The sequence below is a fragment of the Lissotriton helveticus genome, chromosome 2_1 (assembly GCF_964261635.1).
Source record: "Lissotriton helveticus chromosome 2_1, aLisHel1.1, whole genome shotgun sequence".
In the NCBI taxonomy this organism is placed as follows: Eukaryota; Metazoa; Chordata; class Amphibia; order Caudata; family Salamandridae; genus Lissotriton; species Lissotriton helveticus.
This window is the reverse complement of record NC_136059.1, coordinates 822514888-822542633: the sequence shown is the minus strand read 5'-3', so window position 1 is coordinate 822542633 and position 27746 is coordinate 822514888. Positions and strand designations below refer to the sequence as shown.

At 43.9% G+C, this 27746-nt stretch overlaps 1 protein-coding gene across 4 annotated transcripts in view; it reads left to right on the top strand.

Moving 5' to 3' along the window:
- The window catches only part of DTWD2 (DTW motif tRNA-uridine aminocarboxypropyltransferase 2), a 734040-nt gene that overhangs the window by 703697 nt on the left and 2597 nt on the right, over positions 1–27746 (top strand). For all 4 annotated transcript variants that reach the window (XM_078677369.1, XM_078677367.1, XM_078677368.1 and 1 more), the window contains one exon: positions 845–973. In XM_078677369.1, the coding sequence (XP_078533495.1) occupies positions 845–973 (129 nt within the window). The remainder of the gene's footprint in view (positions 1–844; positions 974–27746) is intronic.

The window sequence follows — 27746 nt, the reverse complement described above, 5'->3', positions numbered from 1 at the left end:
AAAGGGCACAGTGATGCTTAATTTGTAAAGAAATAATATTATTCACTCAATATTAATTTAGATTATGAATAAGTTGACTCTGGGTAATCTCATCTGACCCTACTACAATAACTGACTGCTGAAATTTACTGAAACGTTCTTTTGTTTGTAGTGGTGCAGCGGGCACTGTTAATGAGAGTTTTTTTTTTACAGTAGTATCAGTGTAGGAGGGCAGTAGGTGCTTCAGGTTCTGGTGATTTCCATCAATTTAAATGTGTTGTTGTTGTTCAAATGGGTGTAATTGCTGATATATATGACTTCCCAGTCGTCATTGCTTTATTTTGCTTCCGAAAAAGTATCACTCATAGTCCCTGAAATGTCTCACATAATTACACTACAATTATGAAAATGTCACACATAGCAATCTGAAACCTTGGCAGCTATGATAAAAACAAGTCAGCGCCAGAATTATTCACCTATTTACAGCTAAAGTTTCCTGTTATTAATTGCACATGTTATAACAACACAACCGAATATTAAAATACGTTTATTACTCAGCCGCACTGAACTGAGTTTCACTTCACAGACAGTTCTGAAAGGGCACAGTAATACTTAATTTGTAAAGAAATAATATTATTCACTCCATATTAATTTAGATTCTGAATAAGTTGACTCTGGGTAATCTCATCTGAATGAGAGCGAATACAATAACCACCAGACGTACTTAGAACTAGTGAACGGAGAAAGTCTACTGTGGAGCGAAGTTCAGTTGAGGTGTTAAACATGCCCTGTACCGTTTTTGTAAGGTGCAGTTTGGAAAATGAAAGACCTCTATATTATTCTCAACTGTGTTTCATCTTCTCAGGTGCAGTTAAAAACGAACCTTTCAAGCCAATATGTAATTCGGACCCAGCCCACTAATACGTGCCTTTCAACATTAGAGTGTGCCGCCGTCGCTCTTGCAATCATGGAAAAGAATGAAGCCATCCAAGAGGTACTACCTGATTTCTTTCATATTCCGAGACTGTTTGGCGCAGCGAACAATCAAAAAGTCATTGGGGAGCACAGAATTCATATGTTGTTCTTTAAACACGTGACAATAAATCTTACCTGTGTGTGTGTGGTTGTTGTAAGGGCGTTCCCTGTCATCCTTCGATAATTGGGGGGCGGGAATTCTATCCTCCCTTTTAGTTCACCTCTGTTTTAAAGCATTTAAATCCTGGGTAGCGTTTCTTACTAAAATACCCAGGCTCTTAAAATGAGTTCAAGGTGCACTGAACACTCTGTGCTTGTAAGGCCTTGCCATCTGTCATAGACTCATTTGGGACGGACAAAGACAGATTTAGGTTTCGCACAGAGCTTTTGCCTTCAGTGGTGGATGGTGACGTTTGAAAGTGGTAGGCATAAAAGATGGGAATAAAGAATGTATTGAGAAAAACCAGGTTTATAAAGCAATTGTGAACGTGTAGTCTTGAAATATTTAAACACATTTTAAACTTCCCCATACCTTACTACATTAATATGTTCAACACTTATTGTGGTGTACAAATGTTACGGTGCGACAACTTAGGGCCCTTCAAAGTGTATGCTTGCCCAGTTTCTTGCACTGCAAACTGCACTGACTTTGGAAGAAAATGCTCTTAGCAGGCTTGGGGAAGTACTAACAGCTGCTGGCTGCAATCATGGCCGGACTGGCCATAGCGGGCACCGGGCAATCCCCCGGTGCCCCGCATGGGTGGAGGCCAGTTTTGGGCCCCTGTGGGATATTTTTGTTAAAGGGCCGTTTTTGCAGAATAGCTGCAAAATCGGCCCTGTACCAAAATCGGCCGAAAACAGGTCCCGGCAAAGAGCTCGGCGGCACCTCCAACCCCCAGAGTGGAGAGGTGGGGACCGGGCGAGCACTTTGCCAGGGCCGGTTGTGGTTCCCAGTCCGGCCCTGGCTGCAATCAGTTGCGTAGAAATATGTGCAGACAGGTCTTAAATTGAAATGAAAATGGGGTCTGAATAAATGTATAACAGCAGTTATTGTATTGTAAATAATATTGAAAGTTTTTCAATTCTGCAATTGTGAGACTGTGAGTTAAACATTGAGGCCTGTAGAAGGAGTATTGATTTTCCGTTATTAGCAGTTTATGTTAGACACGTTTGCCATTTTTCTCTTCACATCTTGTCCATCTGCATACCCTAAATCTCATTTCTTTCCTCTTCAGCACCCTCTTTACAATCTCTCCTGAATGCACTTCTTCGCATCTCCTTCATTTGACTGCCAGTAAACATACACGGCACTCACTCACATGTAAGCACTTTATTTTCCATATATTGACAACAATGAACCCGCTTTACACACATTTACACAGAATTTCAATTGCAAATGGAATATGTGGCATTGCCTTCTGTGCTTTGCAGAGAGGCCAAACCACTGACAGGCACTGTGAAAAACTCACACTTCCGTCATTGTTTGGAAATCAATCCGTGTTTTTGCTGTTAATGTTAAGGGCATGACTATGGGGGCAGACAGGGACCTGTTTCAATGTCTGTTTTAATGCCATATGGCAGAGCCAGATCTCCAGAACTACACAACCACAACATCTAGCATGCTACAGTGTCCGTCTAAAAACCAAAACCTGTCCAGAGTGGGAATAAACTATTCCAGATGCATTGCACCAGTCAATCTAAATAATTCAGGACCTTATTAAGCACTAAGTAGGAGCACAATATTCTGGCATGCATACTCATAGTATTGAATGTTTTTTAAATATTTTCTGGTATTCCACATATCAGGATATAATATGCACATATTTCTCCCTAGAGCTGAGGATATTTAGATCAACTTCACCTGGGAGCAAAATCCCTGCATAACTTCGAGATCTATTTCGCTGGGGAACAAATAAAACAGATCAACTTCTAAAGTGCCAGCGATCTACAGACACAGCCTGGGGTATCACTGTGGGGGCGTTCATCGTGGCCAGGCATCTCAGCACAATATACCTATTATAAGTTTAACACTGATCATTACTGAGGACAACTTAGAACGCAAATCAATTCTAGCAAAACAGTTTAAGGTCTAGTTCTAAGACATAGAAGCCAATTTGAAATCCTATCCTTGCACTGGCTGCCAGTGGGAAAAGAGTGCCTTTAATTTGCTCAGTTAGAAGTATAAGACACATTAAGCTTAGGACTCCTAACACTTGAGCAAGTGAATTTGCCTCTTCTAACAATAGGATCATGCCAGCCTCTTACACCATTCCTGAAATTGAGACCCAAGAGCATGGAATAACTCACTGAGCCTAGCACTGAGGCAACAGGAAGACCTCAATAGGTTCTAGAGTAAACTGAAGACCAATCTCTTCCGCCAGGATTTCTTGGCCTTGTACAGAAAATTTAGGCTACTGTCAAGCAGTAGTAAGCAGAAATACATTCCAGAAAACTCAAATGTGTTCATTGTTTGCATGATTTGACAGATGGAAATGCTTTGAAAGTCATGTCTCAGAAGAGGCATCACTTCCAGGTCATTTGACTTGGAAGTGATATGAGGCCTGAATTGGACATTGCTCCCCAGAAATGATATATCCCATAAGCTCTGAACGAGAAGCGATATCGTACCAATACCTTTAGTACTAATCTGGAGGTAACATTGTTATGCCTGGAATACTTCATGCTTACACCTTCAGAATGTTTTCCGCAAAAGGTATTGAGGCCAAATTTGCATCCTTCTTAGGTTTCCCCAGAAACCGCGTGTATGCTCTGTTGGCAAAATCTTTTGTTATGAAAAATAAAAGCTTAAAATGGGCTTAAAGCCTGCCAATTACTTATCAATTCTAAACGTTGGTTGGCTTCCATGTCACTCAATTTCCTTGCTTCTTATTGGTCATGCTTAGGCTTGCTCCCTCCCTTATTTACTTTTTTACGACCATTTATGTTTGTGGATATTGATGGAAAATGTAGAAAACGAATGTGCCAACTCATACACACTGCTGCCACTTTTAGTTTTTCACATAGAATTATCCATTCTTCCTCAAATATACCGACATATATGGCACCAGATCATGCATGCTGGTACTAGGTTTTTGCTTTGAAACCCCCAAAATATCCTGAAGTAATTTCTCTAAACCAAGAAGAGGCAAGGAATTATACAAAGGCTGTCTTGCTTGTAGAATGTAGTGGACTTTTCCTCAACAGTTTTGAGTTCTACACAGAGGAAGTCACCTATGCCGATTTCCATTTTAATTTGAAAAGTCACTGGATTGTGGACGGCCTCCTCCTTTTGACGCCTCTGACTAACCATCACCAAATTTAGCACACTGAAAAGTAGGCTTATGGAGGTTGTTTCCCGTCAAATCGTACTCACATTGGTCAATATGGTTTAAAATTATTAAAGGTAGTGTCACCTTTCACTAGAGGCAAGACTATACCTCTGTTAAATACATGCATAGGATGTGTATGTAAGAGCAGAATTGTCCAATAATTGAACTGTGAGAGGAGGCATTGTTGGTGAAGTCCCCGGCTGAAGGCAACAGCAAGCAAATGTAGTTACTTTTATTGGAAGGGGCATTAACAAACAAATGCTGGCTCGGCACTCCTTTCAAGCAGGGGCTTCGTGGAACTGCCGTGCACGCTGCTTTGTGTAATGTGCTGCCAAATGAGAAACCAAAGAAAGCAGTGTTCTCTAAGTGCCTATGAAAGAATACTTAAAGTGCATATATCACACCGATGCAGAGTATCCCCTTTCTACACTTTACTCCATTTTAGATCAATTTAGGACCCATATATGTACAGGCTTAAAAAAGAGCAGACATAGCTAAAATGTTGAAACATACGTATCCTGTGCCTCGTGTCTCTCTCTTTATCACAAATTGGGTTTCTTTCAACCTGACATTTCCTTCTTAATACAGGCCTGCTTGAGAATAAAAGGAGCACTGCTGTGCAAAACGTCTAAAAATATTGACAAACCAAAAGATCTTGCATAGGGTAAACTTATTGGCTTTGTAAATACTTGTTCCCACTTGTTGCAGATTTTGAAGTTATCCAGGGTTTGTGGATTCTCCTGGAGGTACCTGAGAAAATAGCATAAATATAGTAAAATGTTGTCTTTTTTAGGGGAAGGGAAAATGGGGGAAATTAATTTTAGTCACATTTCTGTGAATGAAAATTCTGGCATCTTTGGGAATCTACAAAATTCCTGCCATTCAGCTTTCCCATTCCTAATACCTGCAACATGGTAGACCCCAAAACGCAAAGTGGAGGCATCAACTTTTTATATGAATATTTACCAATATTCGCGATGTCAGTAGCTGCAGGATATGGTCGCAGCCTTTACCATCATCCAGAGAAACGTAACAAATCCAAACATGTCTGGAAGCTAGACATCTACGCAAGTCCACAATGTATGACTTGTGTGGATCTCACTGTTTTCTTATCCAGAATGCCCTGCAGACCTCAAACATAGGCTAAAATCATGCATTTTCCTTACATTTCTGTGAGGGAAAGCTCGAATCAGTATGGAGTAACAAGAATCCTATCATCTAGTGTTCCTGCAATTCTCATGAAAAGCTCTACCCACTAATGGTGCAGACTGGTTTCACCTTTGAAAATTGTGACGTTATCGTGCTGCACTTCACCCTAATTAAACAAAATGTAAAAGAAAATCCTTCTTGTGCTTGCACAGAAGGATTTCCTTTAGAAATTAACTGTTCACATGCTCCGCCCTGAGAAGGCACTGTGGTGAACGGTGTGTCCACTGCAGGTAAAACTCGATATTCTTGTGCCATATTACCACTCCCGTTTGATAAAGTGTCTGCATCTCAAGAAGAGCAATAATGTAAATGTTAATATTCAGTATATTAAGCCAGGTTACACACTGATTTCTAGGAGACACAGTCTTGGTATTTGATGGCCAGTTGCAGAAAATGACTTTTAAAAATGGAAAAGTAATAATCAAGCTTCATTTAAGGCAACATCATGACAGCGAATGTTGTGAGTCAATTTAAATTGTGCTTATTAAAAACACCTCTCCATAGGAAATATCATGCACTCATCAATGTGGTCGCTGTGTGCAGGTATGTTTGAAAGCAAAATCCGATGTAAAACTCTCTGCTTGTCTGATACATTTGTTGGCACCAGCTCTTCGGAGTGACTCAACATAAAAAACAATACCCGGTCTGGTCCTCTCTGTTTACTATGGAGAGGAGGCACCAGCACCTCTTCTTGCTCCAGCCTTTCAGACTGCAGAGCAGCTAATCTCAGAACTTCTCTCTTATTCCTGTAATGCCTGATTGTGCTATTCAGTGGCAAGGGCTTGGACTCACTCGCATGGCATTCTAGTCCCAGCCTCTGCTTCACAGTTCTTTCTTCGGCACCTTTTAAAAGATCAAGATCCGTTTAACAATGTTTAGTTAGTCAACTAGGGAATCTGTTCATGTAGTTTGTGTGAATCACAAGCATTTCAAAATTGACTGAAGCCTGCTTTTGAAACTGGTGTACAAATTACAAACGTGGACCTAGGGTTAACGTGCTAAGAACGTAGCCAATTGCACATTATTCAAGACTTTCCTTGACAGGTGCCTCAGCAGACCTGACTTCAAAATTATGGCACTCAGTTTATGACTACTGCAAGCAGCTTTAACTGTCTATTGAGGACCTATTGGCGCCAATGCTTTGCATATATAATTTACGTTGGGTTTGTGTTCATGATTGACTGGCATTGTTGTCTATCTCATTTACCTGCTCCTTAATCATTGGATGCTTTTCTCCCTACTCTTGTGTTTGTCCCACTGAGTTTCACAGTTTTCTGATTTACTGATGTAGCCTTTGACTGCTGACGCCAGAACTTGATTGAAGTGCACGAGAACATAATTCCTGCCATCTCTCTGTCCCTGTACCTTTTCTTTTCCCAACCTTCACCTTATTAACCCTCTCTTCCCACTCAATCATCAGACAATCACTGTGCCCAAACTCTTCAGCCCTCGTGTGCTTTGAGGCAGCGCTCCTAGCGTGCAGCAATCTTAAAAAGGTTTGTAACCCTTCCAAGATAGCCGTCCGCGCGTGTGCACGTGCACACATCCTCAACATCCGTCATGAATGCATTTTGTTATTTTTGAACAAATTATATTGAAAGATGAACCCTGTGTTTTGTGCGCTTCCACCGCAGTCTTCTTTGAATGGAGCTTCTTAAAATACCACAGACTATAACAGGATGCTTACATATCCAAGGCAGCCACCTTTGAATGTATTTTCTTATATGTATCTGTTATGCATTCAAAGATAGCCACTAAGAATGCACCATCTTTGCCCACTGTCTTTGAATGGCGTTTTTCACCATTTGAGAACATATTTTCAAAGACTGCCACCCGTCGATGGGCACTTACTTGCAGCAGCAATGTAGGACAAAAAGTAAGCACTGGCAAAGCTAATAGGTGTCGCAGCTGAGTTATGGTGCGGGCAGGGGAAGGCTAAGCCTGGCCTAGTAGAGGCCCGCAAGGAACACCTGCAGGAGGTGGGAACACCGTAACGGAAACAAGGAAGCTCAAGAAACAAGCATCGGCATAGCCGATAGGTCTCGGTTTTGGGACCTTATTAGTATTTAGTTATGAAGCACAATATCCTTGGTGCAAAAACATCAACGGTTGCATGGCTAAAAACTTATAAGGTCCAAAACGCGAGACCTATTGATAATGCCAATGCTTGACGAGTCGAAATTTGCCATGATGCTAGATGTAACATGAAATGTCAAGCATGGCTTCTCGTTTATAGGTACTCTAATGTGTATACTTTTCTCTCAAAACCGAAACTGTGTATCAATATCGCTGAGAAGTCAGTTTAAACGGGAAACAACCGTTGCAATGCAACTTTTACCACAAACTACCTTTACAACGCATTTTTTACAACGCAGGATCCTTTACAACGAATGTCTTTACAACGCATGATATTACATCGCAGATGCCTTTACAACGCATGCCATTACAACGTAAGTATAGGTAAGTATATAATTATAATACAAATTTTATTATTTAAAAAAAAAAAATTTAATATTAATTATTTAATATATATTATAAAAAATTATCATTTATTAAAAAAATTAATTTAAGAAATGTTAATATTAATAAAAAATGTTACCCCTACATTATCCAGCACTTACCCTACTATTACACCCCCCTGGAGTTAGAATAGTAATTTTTACCCCTACACTATCCAGCACTTACCGTACTATTACACCCCCCTGGAGTTAGAATAGTAATTTTTACCCCTACACTATCCAGCACTTACCCTACTATTACACCCCCCTGAAGTTAGAATAGTAATTTTTACCCCTACACTATCCAGCACTTACCCTACTATTACACCCTCCTGGAGTTAGAATAGTAATTTTTACCCCTACACTATCCAGCACTTACCCTACTATTTCACCCCCCTGGAGTTAGAATAGTAATTTTTACCCCTACACTATCCAGCACTTACTATTCTAACTCCAGGGGGGTGTAATAGTAGGGTAAGTGTTGGATAGTGTAGGGGTAAAAATTACTATTCTAACTCCAGGGGGGTGTAATAGTAGGGTAATTTTTACCCCTACACTATCCAGCACTTACCCTACTATTTCACCCCCCTGGAGTTAGAATAGTAATTTTTACCCCTACACTATCCAGCACTTACCCTACTATTACACCCCCCTGGAGTTAGAATAGTAATTTTTACCCCTACACTATCCAGCACTTACCCTACTATTACTCCCCTATGGAGTTAGAATATTATTTTAAAACACCTACATTAATTTTAATAAATATATATATATTTTTAGAAATAAGAAAATTAAAGTAAAATAAAAATTAAATTAAATACATTTTAATTAATTACATGTTTTAATAATATTATATACTTATCTAAACTTAAGTTATAATGGTATGCGTTGTAATAGCATCTGCGGTGTAATGTCATGCGTTGTAAAGGAATTCGTTGTAAAGGATCCTGCGTTGTAAAAATTGCGTTGTAAAGGTAGGCGTTGTAAAAGTATGCGTCATAACGTCATACATCCGTTTAAACGCGGCATGTGTTGAGTTTGGCAACATTGGTATAACTAATAATGTCAATAAGAATCATTTAAATTTGCTGGCAGAGAGGCGGGCAGTTTGAGCTAATGAAAGTACAGGGGCCCTGAGAGAAAGAGATGAAAATGTAAGTGGTAAGAGCTTAAGAAATGAGGCTTGGTGATGAAAGAGACAGTAGAGAGAGAAGGAAGCAAGAAGGACAAAAGAATAAGTGTTAAGCAGCTATAGAAACGAGAGACATGTCCCAGCAAAGAGAATAATAATCAAGAAACAATGAAAGAGAGGCCAGGAAAGAGAGAGCGACAACAACATGTTTGAAAGACCCCTGCAGAAGTGGGGAGAAAGGATCAGGGAAAAGGGGAGAGACAGCGGAGATAGACAGAAAACAGAGAAAAGGAAGAGATGGTGACTAGAGAGAGAACACCTGAAAGAGAGCGAAAGAGAGCAAGAAACAGAATGAGCTTGAGGGGAAACTGAGAGAAAATAAAAAGACAAAGAATATGAAGATGAACTTGAAAGAGCTGAAGGGAATTCTGGAAAATGTAGTGAGGAGCTTCTGGAATATAAAAACGAATATTAGTCTAGGAAAGAGCAGAGGGAGAGGGACCTAAAGGGAGATGGGAGAGGCCGACTGTTAGATATGCATGAAGTGGAAGGAAAATGTACTTACAAGGCTGAAAGAAAACCGCGAGACAGGACGAAGAAACTGCAGGAGGCAGGAAGGAAAAGGACAAAAAACACATCGGGAGAAACCGGGGAGGAGGACTGAAGTAGGAAGAGAAAAGCTAAGAGCACAGGGGCATTGAGGCAGAATGTGAACATGCCGATAGAAAGCTGCGAAAGGAGGCAAGTGAGATACTGCGCAAGGAAAGCAGGGTGCAGGAGAATGGAGGCTTAATGAGAAGACAACGGGGTCCACAAAAAGAGAAGCAAGGGAGACGAGAAGATGACGAGCTCATGAAACATTGATTGAATGAGCTGCACAGGGATATTCTTCAAAGTGTTTCTGTTTGTAATAATGTCAAATAGTGCTGGACTTCACTTTTCACATCTGCTGGAGTGATATGCAACGCATACCATACAATGCTGTGCCATACTATTGACATGATGCAAACAGTGTCCTGGACGTATAAAACTTAATGCACACGCACTGCATTCTGATGTTTCACCCAGTTATACAACCTTCCCCTGCAGCAGCCAAGGCCAGTGAAACTCTGCATGCGTTGCAGCACAGCACCACTGTGCAGGGTAAGCCCAGATGGAGAAACTCAGCATGAACTGAAACCAGATGCGGGGCAATAAACTGACTTGCCACGCGAAAATCACAACAAAACCTTGAACTTCACAGTAACTGAGCAGACATTGCTTTGTAAACAGATCAGTTTTTCCCTGCCACCCTAGTTTACGTCTGTAATTATCTGTTGTCCGGCTGCCCCCCATGCACACCCCACTTAGGTTCTGATACAGCAGCGGTAGATGGCAGGCAGGAAAAGTACAGTAGGTGCAGAGAGACTCGCCCTGGTACAGGAAACATGTCTCGCTGCATCAACTCGAAGCCGTCCCGCTTCTCAAACTGCAGAAGTTCACTCAAACATGCAATTGGCAACAAAACACACAAATCCCTCTTTTCAGAGGGTACATCTTAAAACTGCTAGTTTCAGATGGCTCTGCCCAGCTGCGACCCTCAAACAGACATGCACAACTTCCAGATAAAACTTACTCGTAACACTGACAAGTCTATGCTGTCCAGGCTGCGGGTGGTGTAGTCCTTCGCCATGTTGCTGTCCTGGTGCGCACTTTCATTGCAGAGTGCACTTTTCTGCGTCTATTTGGGGGTTCTGCGGAGCTGGCGGTTCTTAGCGTCAGTCCATGTCGGCGGCTGAGCGTATGTCTGTCTGACAAACACAGGAAATTTCATGTCCAGCTCAACCCAGGAAAACATGCTCACGAAGGAAGCAGAAGCAAATCCGCTTTTTTTTAATAAAAAGAAAACAAGAATGCAAAGAGACATCTAGCAGGGTGTGGACCAGCCGGGGTAGTGGCAGGGGGCCCGCCAGCAATGCAAATGATTAATGCCTCCGACAATATGGATTTCATTTAGAATTCTGACTGAAATACTACAGCCCCGCGGCGAAGTGTGTGATGAACATAGAAAAGGGCACAATGCCCGCAGTGTACGCGTGAGTTGCCGCGCTCGTAAAAAGAAAAAGAAATGAAGATCAAAGAAGCTGAATGCCAGCTGGGGGTAGGGGAAAGCATTCACAAGCCTTAAAGAAGCCGCAACAGCTGTGCACGACGCGTGCGCTCTTGTGTGCTTTCTAGCAACCTGATCGCCGGCAAAGTAGCATTTCTCAGAGCTACTAAATGTCTTCGCCAAGACCAGCGCATGCGCTGGATCAGGCCGAGAACTAAAAAGATGTGCTGGGAGGGCGCGTCCTTTGAAAATCGCTAATAGTGAAAGAAGGGCGGACCGGGCCAAGAGGTCAAAAGGTGAGCGCAACTCTGACCATGGTAACTCTGACCATCGCTTCGGTTATCGGGGCGGCGCCAGCAGGATTGTGAACAACGCCGTCGGGAAGACGAAGAAGCTGAAAAAGGCAAAACTTTACAGATCACCAAAAAACACCCTTCCTGCCAGGGGCGGGTAGAGCGTCAGCGCCGGGCAGCCGCGCAGCAGCCCCGGGACCGGTGACGGTAAGACAAGAGCGGCAACTGCTGCTGATTGAGGATAGTCCAGCCCCCCCACCGACCGTTGACATCAACGTGGCATCGAGGCCGGATCCGCGACCAGTGGCTTAAGGCCTCCCCGAGCTGGTAAAGCGGGTCCAATTAAACAATAAAGAGAGTTAGGGAATAGATTCACAAAGGTGAACGGAGAGTACTCCTAGTCCCCTGGGTATCAATATCAAATAAACATAAGAGGAGTACCATCAGAAACTGCTTAATAAAAGCGGTCTGAGTGGGATGATTATAGGAAGAAGATAGTCCTTCTTTTATTTATAAAACCCCTCACTCACAAACCTGGTTGGTGACATGCTTCATCATGTCTGGACAATTTGCCGCTTTTACCAGTGGAGAATACTCGGTCGGCGTCTTCTCAGCACCGGAACGCCGAGCGAGTGATTCTCCGTTCTATTTACTTCCCGGACATCGACGCTAGTCTGCTCTGATTGGTCGATCCAGTCACGTGACCTGTATTAATTCGGGCAGAAGTTTTTACAATAGTTTATCCCTTCCTTTTTCATAGAACGGAGAATCACTCGCTCGGCGTTTACGGTGCTGAGAAGACGCCGACCGAGTATTCTCCACTGGTAAAAGCGGCAAATTGTCCAGACACGGTGGGGTCTACAAGAGGAATGTGGTGAGATTAGACTAACCGCTTTTTAACCGCTGTCCCTGGGACGTTTCTCCTTTGCCCTAGATTTAAAGATTGAAGGGAGATACGAACATACTCACCTTTTGGGAGTTGTAGTTTGATATTTGAAAGAGGTTTCTCTTCCAAGGTATGAAAGACAGACCGGCCAACTAGGTAACTATTATCCATCACCATATAATACTCAGGGGGTGAGCAGTAGGCAATATATTATGGCCTCTGAAACGCAGTTTCCTCTCTTGATTTACAGCATAAAAAAAACACAGTGGCATTGGCAGTGGCAGTTTAACATTGGTTGCCCTGAAGAAATTGCCTGATAAAGACCAAGGCAATGAAACATGTCGGCTGTAAGTAGAGTGCGAGTCGATAGGTAGTATTCGCTACTCACTTTTTTATGTATATGTGTGTACTGTTTGCAACAAGAAAAGTGCGAATAAAAGTTTTTTGTATCTTGTATGCACAGTATTTTTCGTGGTATATGTTGAATGTTGTCAGTCCTGTTCACATATAAGTTGTATGTACACTGCACCATTCACTGTTTCTTTGGGTGTCGGACACGTTTACGTTAAGCTGTTTGTCACCAATGATGAGAACAGGGCCATCCTGGTGAGTACCAACCAGGGGTCCCATTGGTGGTGCGCCCGTGAGGTGACTTCCAGCTATTTCACAATTTTTTGTCGTCCCTCTAGTGAATGTTTGTCCTGTGCTGTTGTGTAATATATTAATCAGAGTATGGCTATTTTTTTATCAGGGCAATAGACTGAGACACAGCAACAATCTCTATAGTTAGAAGTGTATCTGGAATGATTTCACCGACAATCCAGATGTGTTCACTGGTCTAGAAGAAACATTGCCTATAGGACTAGGTCTTTTTGTTGTGGTACTTGAATTGAGTGGAGGGCGACCTAGCCCTGTATTTCCCTCTTGACTCCCATTTTTTGGATGCATTGTGTACGGCGGACTAGCCGTGAGAGTCTTTGTCTTACAATAGCGAATTGTGTTTGCTCTGATTTTTAACAGTGCTGGTACATCATTGAAACTGCGAGATTTTGACTAGACCAACAGAGTATTTTGTGATGGATAAGAATTGCCTAGCTTTTACGGACGCGCAAATTGCAGCGATTCTAGCAGGCCCCTCCCTATTTGATGATAACCCCCTAACTAGGAATAATAAAGTGAGGGAAGAATGGGAGAAACTAAGTAATTTAAAAAAGAAACACATCAGAATTGCCTTACATGGGGCGTTGATGTCAGAATATTATCAAGCTGGAGCGTCTCCTGCTAGTCTAATAGTAAGAATCGAACCACGCATTTTTTTAGACGATAAACAATTCCGATGCGATTGGAGTTATATCGCAAATAAATGCACCAGAGATTGGTTGATTCTTATAATCAGTACAGCCCAGAGACTAAGCGAAGAGGTATTAAAAGAAATTGTCGAATTAGAAGAAACCATTAACCGTGATAATAGTTTTACTGATGCCAAGGAACATCTAGAGAAAATCAAAGCTGACCTTGAGAAGTATAAACAATACATGGTGACACAGAAAATCAGAGGACTACAACGTAATCTCCATCGCTATACGCACGAGTGGGCTTTTCCCTATATTGACGACGCGTATTACCAGCCAGCTCAAGACCAACAACAACAAACTGGGGCCAACAGAAGAGGGCGAGGTGCCAAGTTCCCACAGCAAAAAAGAACACCTACAAATTGGTCCTTCGCAAATACATCCAGTGAAGAAGAACCTGAACCAGGCGCTAGCACTAACAGAGTGAGATTTAATCAATCTGAATCATCTACCACCGATTTGAACACTCTCTTGAGGACTTTTTTAGAGCAGGGTCCAGCATCGAACAAAGGCCCGGGATTCCAACCACAGCAACAAGGAAGAGGCAGAGGACGGGGCAATCGACCGCAACCACAATGGCAAACTTCCTCCCCTCGGATGACACGGAGCAGAGGGAAGAAACCAATATGAAGAGCATTGTTGTTAATTTATCAGATCATCTTCTGACACCTGAAGAAGAGAAGGTGTTAAATAAGGGATTAGGCTTCGTGCCTACCCCTAATCATGATGCTTTTAAATGCCGAACAGAGTTCCACGAAACAATGCGTAGAATCAAATTAAAGAAATTCTTCATGAAACAACCGTTTGAAGAAACTAAGGGTTTCTATTCCAATCTAAGAAAACCGTCTACTTTCTGTCCCCCGAATGCAACAATGGGCCCCGAAGTCGCAGTTTTTGAGGCTAAGGTCCTAGACGAGATAGGGGAAATAGAAAATAAGAACAAAGCAATGGGGTTTAAAAACATGACGAAAGAGAATTGGGATGCAGTCATGTCTCTCCAGAACAACGATAAAATAGTCATAAAGAACGCCGATAAGGGCGGTGCAATCGTGATCTTAAATACATCTGATTACGAAGTCGAGGTACGAAAACTATTAGATGTGAGAACCAATTACCAACCTTTGGCTAGAGATCCTACCCCAGAATTGAAGGAGATAATTGTATCTCTTGTCGGGACTGCGAAAGAGAAGAAATGGATTAGCACGAAGGAGGCAGAGTTCCTGATCAACACCACCCCTAGGACTCCTGCCTTCTATATCTTACCGAAGATACATAAGCCTGCCAGGCCCCCCCCTGGCAGGCCTATTGTGTCTGGTATCCAGTCTATACTGGAACCTTTGTCTCAATTCGCGGATTATTACCTCCGCGAGTCGGTGATAACCCAAAAATCTTTTGTGAAGGACACCACAGACATCCTCAATGCCCTGGACTCTATGGTCTTTGACCCTGGCACCGAATATATTGTGACCATCGACATCGAATCCCTCTACTCTTGTATCCCCCAAGAAGCTGCACTCATGGCAATTGCAAGAGCACTTAGAAAACAAGAATGGTTCTACGATGCCCCTCAAAGCTTCATCCTACAATGCGTCGAATTGGCGCTAACAAGAAACTTTTTTTGTTACAAAAACGAGCTTTTTCTCCAAGTGACGGGGACGTCGATGGGTGCTACGATGGCGCCGAGCGTGGCATGCATCTATGTTGGACAGTTTGAGGAGCACGTCGTCGAGTCCGAGGAAAACCCCTTTAAGGATCATATACGCCTGTGGAGGCGCTATATCGACGACGTGCTCCTCATTTGGTCTGGAGAGGAAGACGCTCTCCTGTGTTTTCTTAATTGGTTAAATACACAGGATAGGAGCCTACGGTTTACGTGGAAATATCATCACACAAACGCTGTCTATCTGGATCTAGATATTGAAGCTTGTGAAGGAAGGTTTGCCACGAGTGTACATCAGAAACCAACTGATAGAAACTCACTACTATCTTACCAATCATACCACCCTAGGGCCCTCAGGGACAACCTTCCAGTAGGACAATTTATGCGATATAGACGGAACTGTTCCTCAACTGAAGTCTACAGAAAACAAGCAGAAGTCTTGAGTGGAAGGTTAAAAGACCGTGAATATCCACGCAAAGTCATCCGACAGGCGAACAAAAGGGCCTTAAGTACTCCCCGTGCAGCCTTGTTGGAATCCCAGAGAAAAGAAAAACAGAGTGTTTACCTGTGGTCATGACTTATGACCCCCTGGCAACAAGAATTCGCCAAGTGATTAGAAAGCATTGGTCCATCCTATCCACATCAGACTATAAAATGCCCCCACCCCGCTTTGCCTTCCGGAGGGCCAACAATCTCAAAGATAAATTGGTCCACACCAGAATGCTGGAGAAAACAGAAGCAGAAACCTCCACTGTACCAAACGGGCACTTCCCCTGTGGGAATTGTTCGGTCTGTCACCTTACAAACAAAAGCACTACAGTCGTGTTACAATCTGGAAAAGTATGGACACTGAATCATTTCAGTAATTGTAACACTACAAATGTAGTATATAGACTCAGATGTGAATGTGGCCTGGAGTACATCGGTCTCACAACGCGGAAGATTAAACTCCGCATTCAAGAACATCTGAGTACTATACGACAAGGGAAATTGACGACAAAGCTGGTACCACATTGCCACCGCAATAGACATTCGTTCACTTGGATGGTTTTAGAAAGAGTGGTAGGGGAGGCACAATCGATGGAAAGACGGCTGATGAACAAAGAAGCACGCTGGATTTTCCAGGAACGAAGCGAACAGAGAGGGTTAAATGAACTCCTTGAATGGAATAAGCTACGCTGAATAAACATGCATTGTGTTCCTTGGATTAGTTTGCCTAACTTACGGCCTCCTAATGAAGAATGGAGTGTATAAATTTGACTCTAGCAAGTGAAGCCTCTTATGCTGAAGACCTGGGTTTGTACTTTGGATTAATATACATCTTACCTGAATAGATAACATTATATGAACATAGACTGAACATCTCTCAAGCTAACTGGTGGGGCTGAATTTTGAGTGAAAAGGCTAAATTCATAAAAATGAATCAGAGACAACTCATCAAAATGAGTGATGAGATATTGTGAAGTGATGATTGAAATAGAAATTAGAATAAAAAAAAAAAAAGGGGGGGGGGCTTTGTAGACCGACCGGTCCCAGTAGCCACCGAGTGTGCACCCAGAATAACGTTAAATAAGTCACCGAAATAATAAGCAGAAGGTCCAATGGTCACATAATACTGAGTTTAACTGTTCGAATATGGCCGCTAAAAGTGACGTGCTCCGATGATACAGTGGTGAGATTAGTAGAAATACTGTGAGTGGGTTCTGAGTCTACCTACCATTCATAGGGGCTAATGGTTGAACATTTAAGAAAATGAACGATGAAACATCTTTTAAGAAAATGAACGATGAAACTTCTGTAGGTACTGAGGTGACCAACACTAGCTTACACTATAGCTTGCCCGTTCCAAGATGGCACCCGAAACTATCGTCCCCGACAAAAACATGCGAGTCTCACTTTCCAATATATAGTCGAGTAGTCGCAGTGTGGATAAGCACTTAGGTAAGAAATAGTTTTTTCAAATATGAAAAAGGAAGGGATAAACTATTGTAAAAACTTCTGCCCGAATTAATACAGGTCACGTGACTGGATCGACCAATCAGAGCAGACTAGCGTCGATGTCCTGGAAGTAAATAGAACGGAGAATCACTCGCTCGGCGTTCCGGTGCTGAGAAGACGCCGACCGAGTATTCTCCACTGGTAAAAGCGGCAAATTGTCCAGACACGGTGGGGTCTACAAGAGGAATGTGGTGAGATTAGACTAACCGCTTTTTAACCGCTGTCCCTGGGACGTTTCTCCTTTGCCCTAGATTTAAAGATTGAAGGGAGATACAAACATACTCACCTTTTGGGAGTTGTAGTTTGATATTTGAAAGAGGTTTCTCTTCCAAGGTATGAAAGACAGACCGGCCAACTAGGTAACTATTATCCATCACCATATAATACTCAGGGGGTGAGCAGTAGGCAATATATTATGGCCTCTGAAACGCAGTTTCCTCTCTTGATTTACAGCATAAAAAAAACACAGTGGCATTGGCAGTGGCAGTTTAACATTGGTTGCCCTGAAGAAATTGCCTGATAAAGACCAAGGCAATGAAACATGTCGGCTGTAAGTAGAGTGCGAGTCGATAGGTAGTATTCGCTACTCACTTTTTTATGTATATGTGTGTACTGTTTGCAACAAGAAAAGTGCGAATAAAAGTTTTTTGTATCTTGTATGCACAGTATTTTTCGTGGTATATGTTGAATGTTGTCAGTCCTGTTCACATATAAGTTGTATGTACACTGCACCATTCACTGTTTCTTTGGGTGTCGGACACGTTTACGTTAAGCTGTTTGTCACCAATGATGAGAACAGGGCCATCCTGGTGAGTACCAACCAGGGGTCCCATTGGTGGTGCGCCCGTGAGGTGACTTCCAGCTATTTCACAATTTTTTGTCGGCCCTCTAGTGAATGTTTGTCCTGTGTTGTTGTGTAATATATTAATCAGAGTATGGCTATTTTTTTATCAGGGCAATAGACTGAGACACAGCAACAATCTCTATAGTTAGAAGTGTATCTGGAATGATTTCCCCGACAATCCAGATGTGTTCACTGGTCTAGAAGAAACATTGCCTATAGGACTAGGTCTTTTTGTTGTGGTACTTGAATTGAGTGGAGGGCGACCTAGCCCTGTATTTCCCTCTTGACTCCCATTTTTTTGAGACCCATGTTCATAACATCATTGAAGTCACCTCCCACCACCTGTATTGTGTCTGCCGTATCTAAAAGGATGTTCGCAAGCGCTGTGAGCGTACGGGTCTGCAATTTGGGTGGTGCATAAACTGAAATTAACGTGTAAGTGTGCCTATTCCAGGTGCCCTGTACTCCAGCGTATGTCCCCTGCGGGTCAATCCAAGTGCGCGTGGTGTTGAATGGTGTGGACTTTTTAATAATGACAGCTACCCCTCTGGAGTCCGATGTATAGCCCGCATGCGCCAGAACCCTATATCGGCCTCTCGTGATGAATGCACATTGTGTACCTTTGAGGTGGGTTTCCTGCAGTAAGGTGACATCTGGGTCCGCCTTTTTGATATAGGCATTCACAAGGCCTCTTTTGACCTTAGAGCCCAATCCGTTGACCTTCCACGTTAGGACGCTTAGTCTCTTACCTCCCCAGTGTGGGTTTTCTAATGCACTTGCCATTGATAGCTGCGATGATTGAATGTGGTTAGACTCAGGCATTTGTATGCGATGTGGAGGTGCGAAGTGCGTTGCTGCGTGACCTCAACTGTTGTCTCCCTCTCCCAACTGTTCCCACCCGTTCCCCAACCTGAATGAACTTGAGCTCCCCCTCTCCCACCCCCCTCCCCGCCTCCCTCCCCTTCCAGTATCATCCTACCACAGGACATAACCTTCCGTAAGAGTAGGTCTGTCGCCCACCCACAGATCCCTCCCTTCAAAAAACCCAAAGGAGTGAGGACAAAACACAAACTGATGTAAACAGTAAACAAGATTAACAGAAAGAAAAGGGCGTGTCAACTTGCGTGTTTCCCATCATCGAGCTGCATGTTCAGGAGCACAATCTACCAATGTTCAAGACTTGGAGCCCTGAGTTTCTGATTCAGGCGCGCTGTGCTGTCCCGATAGGTCCTGTTCCAAGACTCGGATCGCATCAACCAGTGGGTGATCAGATTGGCCCCCCTCCTCCTCTCCCTCCCCTACTGAAATGCGGCTTTCAAGTTCGTCCTCTTCCTCACCCTCCGAGCGAGCCGCACGTCGTAAACAGGAGAATCTCGAGCCTAAGTCTGCATTCCCTCTCGGGGAGGCCGATCGGCCCGACCGTGTGGTTTCCGAGCCACGTACCCCATAGGGTGTCGCCGGTGGTTGCCTCTTCTGCCTCCTGGACATCATTCTCCGTGCCCTCGGCTGTTCCCATTGGGGGCCACTCCGCAAAGACCTTTCTAGTATGTCTCTTCCGGCGGTTTCTCTGCTGTTGAGGATCGGGCGCTCCTCTAGCCATTGCCAGGCATCCTCCGGGTGTGCGAAGAAGAGCGACTGCTCCTTGTAGAGCACCTTGAGTTTCGCAGGAAAGAGGAGCATGTACGAGATCTTTAGGTCTCTAAGTTTCGCTTTCACGGCATCAAAGGAGCGGCGTTGTTTTTGCACCTCCTGGCTATAGACTGGAAAGATCATGATGTGCGCATTCTCTAGACGGATCTCCCCCATCTTCCTCGCCTCCCGCAGGATTGGATCCCGATCCGCGAAGTTAAGAAAGCGTGCGATGACCGGACGCGGTCTCGCTCCCTCTGGAGGCTTTGCCAGGAGGGCCCTGTGCGCCCTCTCAATAATGAAGCAAGGAGAGAATTGCACCGCTGGAAAGGTTTCCATCAGCCAGGAGTGGAGGAATGACACCATATCCGCCTTCTCAATCCCTTCTCTAAATCCGACAAAGCGCAGGTTGTTGTGTCTTGCTCTGTTTTCGGCGTCGTCAACTTTCCACTGTAGCTGGCGATGCGATGCCTTGAGTTCAGCCATATCTTTCCGTAGGGTGGAGATCGAATCCTCGGCTTCTCCCATCCGTGTCTCAGCGACAGTCACTCTTTCTGACAAGTTCCGAAAGTCCTGACGCAGTAGTGTCACTTCAGAACCCACCTCCCCTATCTTAACTTCAAGGGCATGCCTGACGCGGCCGGGATGGGCTCAGCCAACTGTCTCTGCGTGGCAAAATTGTCCATGGGCCCTTGTTTACGCGGTTTAGATATTGGGTCCTTCTTCCCCATGTTCTCGGAGCAAGTGCGCCGGGCAAACGTAGAAACCCCCTACCTCCCTGGCCGTAGTCGCTGTTCTGTGCAAGGGACGTAGTATCTGCTCTTCTCCTAGAGCAGCACCCGCAGTCCACTGTATTCTCCGGCCTGCGTTCCCGGGCTCCCGGCTCGTGGGGATAGTTGCTTATTAAGCCTTTCGGGTCACTGGCCCCCACCTGGCCCCTCCCAGGGTTGATCACCTCACCCTCGGGCCCAGTCGCCTACCAGGCCGGTCCCCAGTTCTTGAGGAGTCAGGGGGCAAGGGCGTTCGCGTATACCACGGCAATCCAGACGTCCGTGGTCACCCCCGGAGTCGCTGACTCCCGCTGCCGATGGTGTGTGCAGGGGTGTCTTCCCTGCGGCCCTTCACGCCGTGCCTGCGGTCCGCAGGGGGCGATACCGCGCCGGCGAACAGGAGGTGGGCGCCCCGCCACAGGGCGTCGGGGAGTCCGGGGCACTCAAGGCAGGTGTGCACCTCAAGGCAGGGTGTACCTCAACTCCGGTACGCAGTTCCGGCGGCCATCTTTGTAAAGTGTGCAGCCCTTCGTGGCTGCGCTGGCAGTCTCTTGGCTGCTCTTCGCGCGCCCGCCTTTGGTGTGGTCGTTACCCTCTGCTCCTCCGCCACGTACCGTGCGTGTCCCCCGGGCGAGGGCTCGATGGCTCGGCTGGCTCCCCAGTCCCGCTGCCCTCCCACACCGGCTCCGGCCGCCGTCGCAGATTGCCGATCTAGGAATCAGGGGGGGACCGGGCACAGGCAGTCCCCACAGGCGGAGCCACTTGCCCCAGCTTCGCAGCGCTAGGTCGTCGTCAGAGCCCGAGGTCGGGATTCAGGACCTCCGACCGAGTCCGAGCGCCATGGCCGCCATCTTGTCTCCAGCCGATCGCGGAACGTTACAACAAGAGATCGGCAAAACAGGTGATTTCGCCGGAGTTGGAGCTTCGCAGTCGGCTCCGCTGGTCACCGCCACATTCACGGTCTGCGCCTGAGATTTTGGTGAGATTGTACGTGTCAGGAATGTCGGATATAGCAGCAGCTCGCCGGGAGCTCAGGAGCCGTACGTCCTAACACGCCATGGTGTTGGCCACGCCTTTTGTGACATTTATAAACATTTCTTGCAACTGGCAAATTATTATTATGCAATCATACATTTGAGTGATGTTTATTCCATTTCCATTTTTCATCGTATTCAGTCATCCATGCGTAATGCATCCAACATTGGCATTATTTCACAATTAATATCAAGAAACAAAAAGAGTCCATCCGTCACTCATGTACTTGTCTTCCACTTTTAGTTGGAAAACAGAATGTTTTCTTTAGAGAACCCTCACCCTCCAGAGTTTCTCCTTGGAGGCATGCTTCCATCATTGGGTCCTTCCCGTTCCGCTGTAGAACGGGGAGTGCTGCGATCTACGAGTTACATGGGAGCCCTTATTGATATATACTCAATAAATAAAGATGTAAAGACTAGGAGTGGGGGCAGGGTTAAGAGAATTAAAAATACCTGCCTAGTAGGAGAACATTTTTGTTCATACCTCTAGTCAGTATGATTAAAAACGGGGAAGAAATGAAAACTCAATGGAATAATGTCCCTGAGTTTCAAGGGATCTACATGTTTCAAGCCCTACCCCAAAGCTTTTCATCAGGACCAAGAATTCCTGATACCACTCCTGTAAAAAAAAAACAGCTGCAACATAACTGCATGCCAAGAAAAGCAAATATGCATACAACACCGATTTGGTGTTATGTCTTGATGATCTGTAATTACATAAAGTGCACGATAGACCCCCAGGATCTCTGGCTGTTATACAGTTTCTATACCCGAGTAAAGATAAGTTCATTGATGTTTCATCTTTTGCTTAATAATCGCCTCTGTGTAAAAACACGTGATAGTTGAAACGTTCATAGAGGTGACCACTCTTGGTGCAACCAAACAGGATAAGATTTAAAAACAAAAAAGACTAGTCTCTAATCTCTTTTCACTGCACATTTATCAGTTAATCCTCATAATTAAGACAACAGCGCGCTTATCGCAAGAATTCAGAACTGAGATAAAGACGATAGAAGTCCGGTTAAAAACCTACCAGTCTATTACTACCCTAAAGAAAAAACTCGAAGAGCTGAACCAATCAATTCAGGAATTTGAAGTATCTCTCAAACAAAGAAAATTCCAAACATTGAAGAAAGACACTAGCAAATTTATTCATGAACGAGTATATCCATACATCAGCGTAGAGTCTGTCTCCTCCTGGAGAAACCCAGGGTACAATACAGACAGTGACATATCCAACTCTGGGTCAACCAGCTCAGACTCTAGCTCAGGAGCCAAAGGGAACTTTAGAGGTAGAAGAAACAGCAGAAGGGGTTATGGAGAAGGATGAGGTTGGGGACCACATCAAGGCCCCCTGATGTATTCAGGACCGTTCTACTATGGTCCACCTCAGCCACCACACATTCAGCCACCCTCTTTCAATCCTTGGGAACCATTGAACTGCCCATATGCAAACTACACACATAATCAACATGGACCTTTGTTAGGGGGCATGCAAGGGACGCCCAAGAGGCAGAACGAAAAAGAGGACCCAACTACAGTGAGCTGCTCCAGAACAGGAACAGATCGGGGTATCAACCAGGGGCATGAAAGGCTTGAGCAACCAACCAGGTCTGAGCAGTCAACTAGATTAATTGTTAACCTCACACAAAAAATCTTTTCTCGACCTCAGATGCGGGTACTTGAGAACGGTTTAAGTTTTGTCCCAACAGCCAACTTAGATAAATTCAAGCTGAGCTATGAAGTCATTGAGTTTATCAGGAAACTCAAGCTAAGGGCCTATTTCAACTACAAACCTATAGAAACAGACCTACAAGGAGATACAGTTCTCAGAGTAAAATCATCCTTCACACCACCCATCACAGCTGTTGCTATTGAGATCCTGGATTTTAAAAAGGCTGTCTTAAAGGAAAATGGGGACATCAATCCTGACACATTGAGAACCGTTCATAACGCGACCAGGGAACAAAAGCTAGCCATCAGACAACTGGCCGATGATAAGAATTCGGTGATAAAGCCAGCTGACAAAGTGAGTGTGGGAGTTGTACAAACAACAGAGGCATACCTGGTGGAATGCCTCTTACTCCTCAATAACACAAGGAACTATGAACCTCTGAATAGTGACCCCACCGAATCACTCAGAGTCTATAGCTAGCATGCAAGAGGAAGCACTTGCACACTATTGGATATCACAGAAAGAAAGTGAATTCCTGGTTAACAAATCTCCAATCACTCCGTATTTCTATACCATCCCGAAGATATACAAAAAACTGGAAAATCCCCCAGGACAACCCATAGTATCATGGATAGGCTCAATCCTAGAACCTCTATCCAGATTTGCTGACGCCTTTCTGAGACACATTATACAGAACACAGATACATACCTCAGGGACACTAAAGACATACTATTGTTACTTAAAGATACCGTTTTTGACCCTTAAAACATATACTCATGGGCTTAGACATCGAAAGCCTCTTCACTCTCAACATAATTGAAGACCACTATTGGAGGTTGACTGGCAATATCAGACCACAAGGAATGTGTTAATGGAATGCTGCAACTGGGCTCTAACCCAGAACTTCAGGACACCTTAAACCTACAAAAACATGGGACCTTTGCACCCAGCATTGAAGGTCTCTATGTTCACCACCTGGAGAGACACCAAATCCTGTGTTCCCACATCACATATCACCAAACCATACAAATGTGGAAGCGATACATTGATGAAGTGCTGGTCATCTGGCAGGGAAATGAAGCCACAGCGATTGACTTCATAGCGTTGCTCAACAGACAATGAATTTTTGAAATTCACGTACACTTTGAGCAAGACAAAGATGTTTTTTCTTGATCTAAACATCATCCCTGATGAAGGCACTCTCAGGAAACCACCCACGAAAACCAACAACAAAAAACTGGCTGCTCCTTTTTGATAGCTCCCCCGCCCCGACATCTCAGGGAGAACATACTGTTTGGCCAACATCTTAGGCTAAAAAGAAATTGCACTAGACTCAGGGATTGCAAGACACCACCAGATTGGAGCCTAGGAACTATCCTCCCAGAATCATATCATGTGCTATGAAGAGGGCCAGGAACAACAAGAGGGAAGCACTGTTAGAAATCTCACCTCCTAAGGAAAAGGAGGAACAACCCATCTGCATTACAACTTTAAGCATAGCTTCCAACCAACTGTGCAAAATCATTACCAAACACTGGCGCACATTAAACAGTGGTATTTTACAGCTACCTAAACCTCTTTTCTCACATAAACGGGGACGTAGTCTCCGTGATATGCTAGATCACACATTACCATGGAAAAACTTTGATAGAGGTGGTAATCAAGGTGTCTTAACCCCGGTGAAGGGACACTACCCATGTCGTAGTTGCAGTGATGGCCACCTCACTCAAGTCACAAAAACCTTTACTTTTCACAACAACATTACATGGGTGTTGAGACACTTTACCAATTGCAGCTCAGAAGGTGTGGTGTTTATATAATAACACGCCCCTGCAATCTACATTATGTGGGGATGACCACACGTAAAATCGAGACAAGAATCTGCAAACACCGCAGTAACCTGTGGTGTGGACGAACAACAACCAAGATGTCAGTACATCACATTGAACACAAACACACTGTGAGGGATTACCAATGGGTTATCCTGGAACTAGTAAACCAGGAATCCCAACTTTTTGATAAAGAACGTTGGGTGTTCAGACTGAAGACACCTATTGATGGCCTCAACAAGAATATACCTTGTGGTCAATTCACAGGCTAAGGGTCAAATTAAAATATGTCTTATGTCCTCCCTGGCAAACAAGACTGACCATCATAGTCATACTGTTTTTATATGATGAAAAAACGTTTTGGGGCTCCCAATCAACACTCTTTAAGTCCCTAGAGTGTAATAACAATATTCCCCAACATTCCAATTACATCCAAGTTTGTTGTATCTCCACATTAGGTTTATGCCATCCTTCTCTGAACCTTTTTTAATATCAAGGCACAGAACTCTTGTATACCCCCCTTCTACCGTATGAGCACTGAGAACCAGGAAGTAGTTCCATTTAGCGGAAGCCATTTTGGAAAGTTAGCATCCCAGCTCCCTGGGTCACATTAACTTCAACAGTAACTGGAACCAGGAAGTGGTTCCATTACCTGTCGGCCATATTAGAAGGTTGCCGCTCTATCTGCTTGGGAGTCACAAGGACCCCGACGCTTGTTCAACGCGTACAGCTTAAAATGCCTCAGTAATTGCCCACCTGCAATTCTCGAGCCACGGGAGTAGCCTTGGAGTAGTAAGTACGACATTGCTGCGTTCTAAGAGTCGCTACTTTGCTACGCTGAGTTTTAAAAAAAATATTACAAGTAATTTCTAAACGAAATCACTTGTTTTTCTAGTATCACTGCAGAGTGTGATTACAGGCATCCCTTTCTCCCGCAGGACTCATGATGCCGGATTTAGGCATCTTACATGAATGTGGTGCATTTATATGTTTACTTTTGATTTTACGTCCATGGTGATTATATTTATTTCCAGTCCTTTGTCTTATATATCTATGTTTTTTGCTGTGTGAGCTGGTGCGTGATGAACCCTTAAGGTTTGGTTGCACTAAGAATGTTCACCTCTATTAACGTTTCGCCGAGGTTCTCAACTCTTCAAATGTCCATTTCTACATGTATGCACACGACACACATCTCTACATTAAGGTCCAATCACTTGAAGACATCAAGTCCCACACTTAAAACTAAACACACTCAAAACAGAATTCCTCCTAATAGCCCCCCCTAGCCAAACAACCATCATCCACGACTGGATGAAGCACCTAACAGCACTTGATGGTCAACCTCACATCATCGACTCTGCCAAATCGTTAGGAATAACTCTGGATAACAAGTTAAATATGCAGAATCACATCAGCGCTGCAACCAAAGGAGCACATTTTCAGCTGAACACCTTGAGAAGACTGAAACCCTTAATTCCCGCAAATGACTTTAAACAGGCAGTTCAGGCTCTAGTAATCCCCAAAGTGGAATATGGGAGTGTTGCCCTTTGCTGCAATCAACGCAGCAGCCAGACTCATCACGGGTTCCAAAAGAAACTGTCATAACTCCCCGGACTTTCGTGCCCTCAACTGGCTATCTTTTGAGGCCAGAATCCATCTGAAAATCGCCTGTATGACTCACAAGGCACTTCACCATAACACCCCTAGATACCTAGTGGAGAAACTGGTACTATCGGGTGGGAACAGAACCACTAGGAGTTCCTTTAAACTTCTTCTGAAACCAGAACGATTTACCAAGAAAAAAACATATAACCTTACCTTCTCAGGAATGGCTCCCAGGATCTGAAATTCCTTAACCCAGAAATGAGACAGAACCCAGGAGCTGCATCCTTCAAAAAAGAAGTCAAAGCGATTCTCTTGGCCAAATTCACTTGAACTACTCTATACATTCATGTAGAAATCTGCTATTCTTCATTAGTTAATATTGTTGTATTAACATAACCTTTAGTATCTTTTTCTTTTTCATGTTTTTGACTTATATATGCCCTGTAAAGCGCTCTGACACCTGCAAGGGTCTTGTTCGCGTTATATAAAACCTTTAAAATAAACTATCACAAGTCTTTACACAAAAGTGATTATTAAGCAATAGATAAAATGTCATTGGACTTATCTGTACTCAGGTATCGAAACTGTACTACAACCAGAGATCCAGCGGACTCTCTTGCACGTTATATAATAATAGATCATCAAGACATAACACCAAATCGGTGCTGTATGTATATTTACTTTTTTTAGCATGCACTTATATTGCAGCTAGTTTTTGACAGGGGTGGTATCAGGGAGTAGATATCCTTGGTCCTGATGAAAAGCCTTGGGAGTAGAGGCTTGAGACATGTAGACCGCTTGAAACTCAGGAACATTATTCCATTGAGATTTCATTTCTTCTCCGTTTTTAATCGTACCGCCTAGAGGTACTTATAAAATATTTTCTTAGTAGGCAGGTATTTGTAATTCTCCTACCCCCCACTCCTTGTCTTTGCATCTTTATTCCTTGAGAATACATC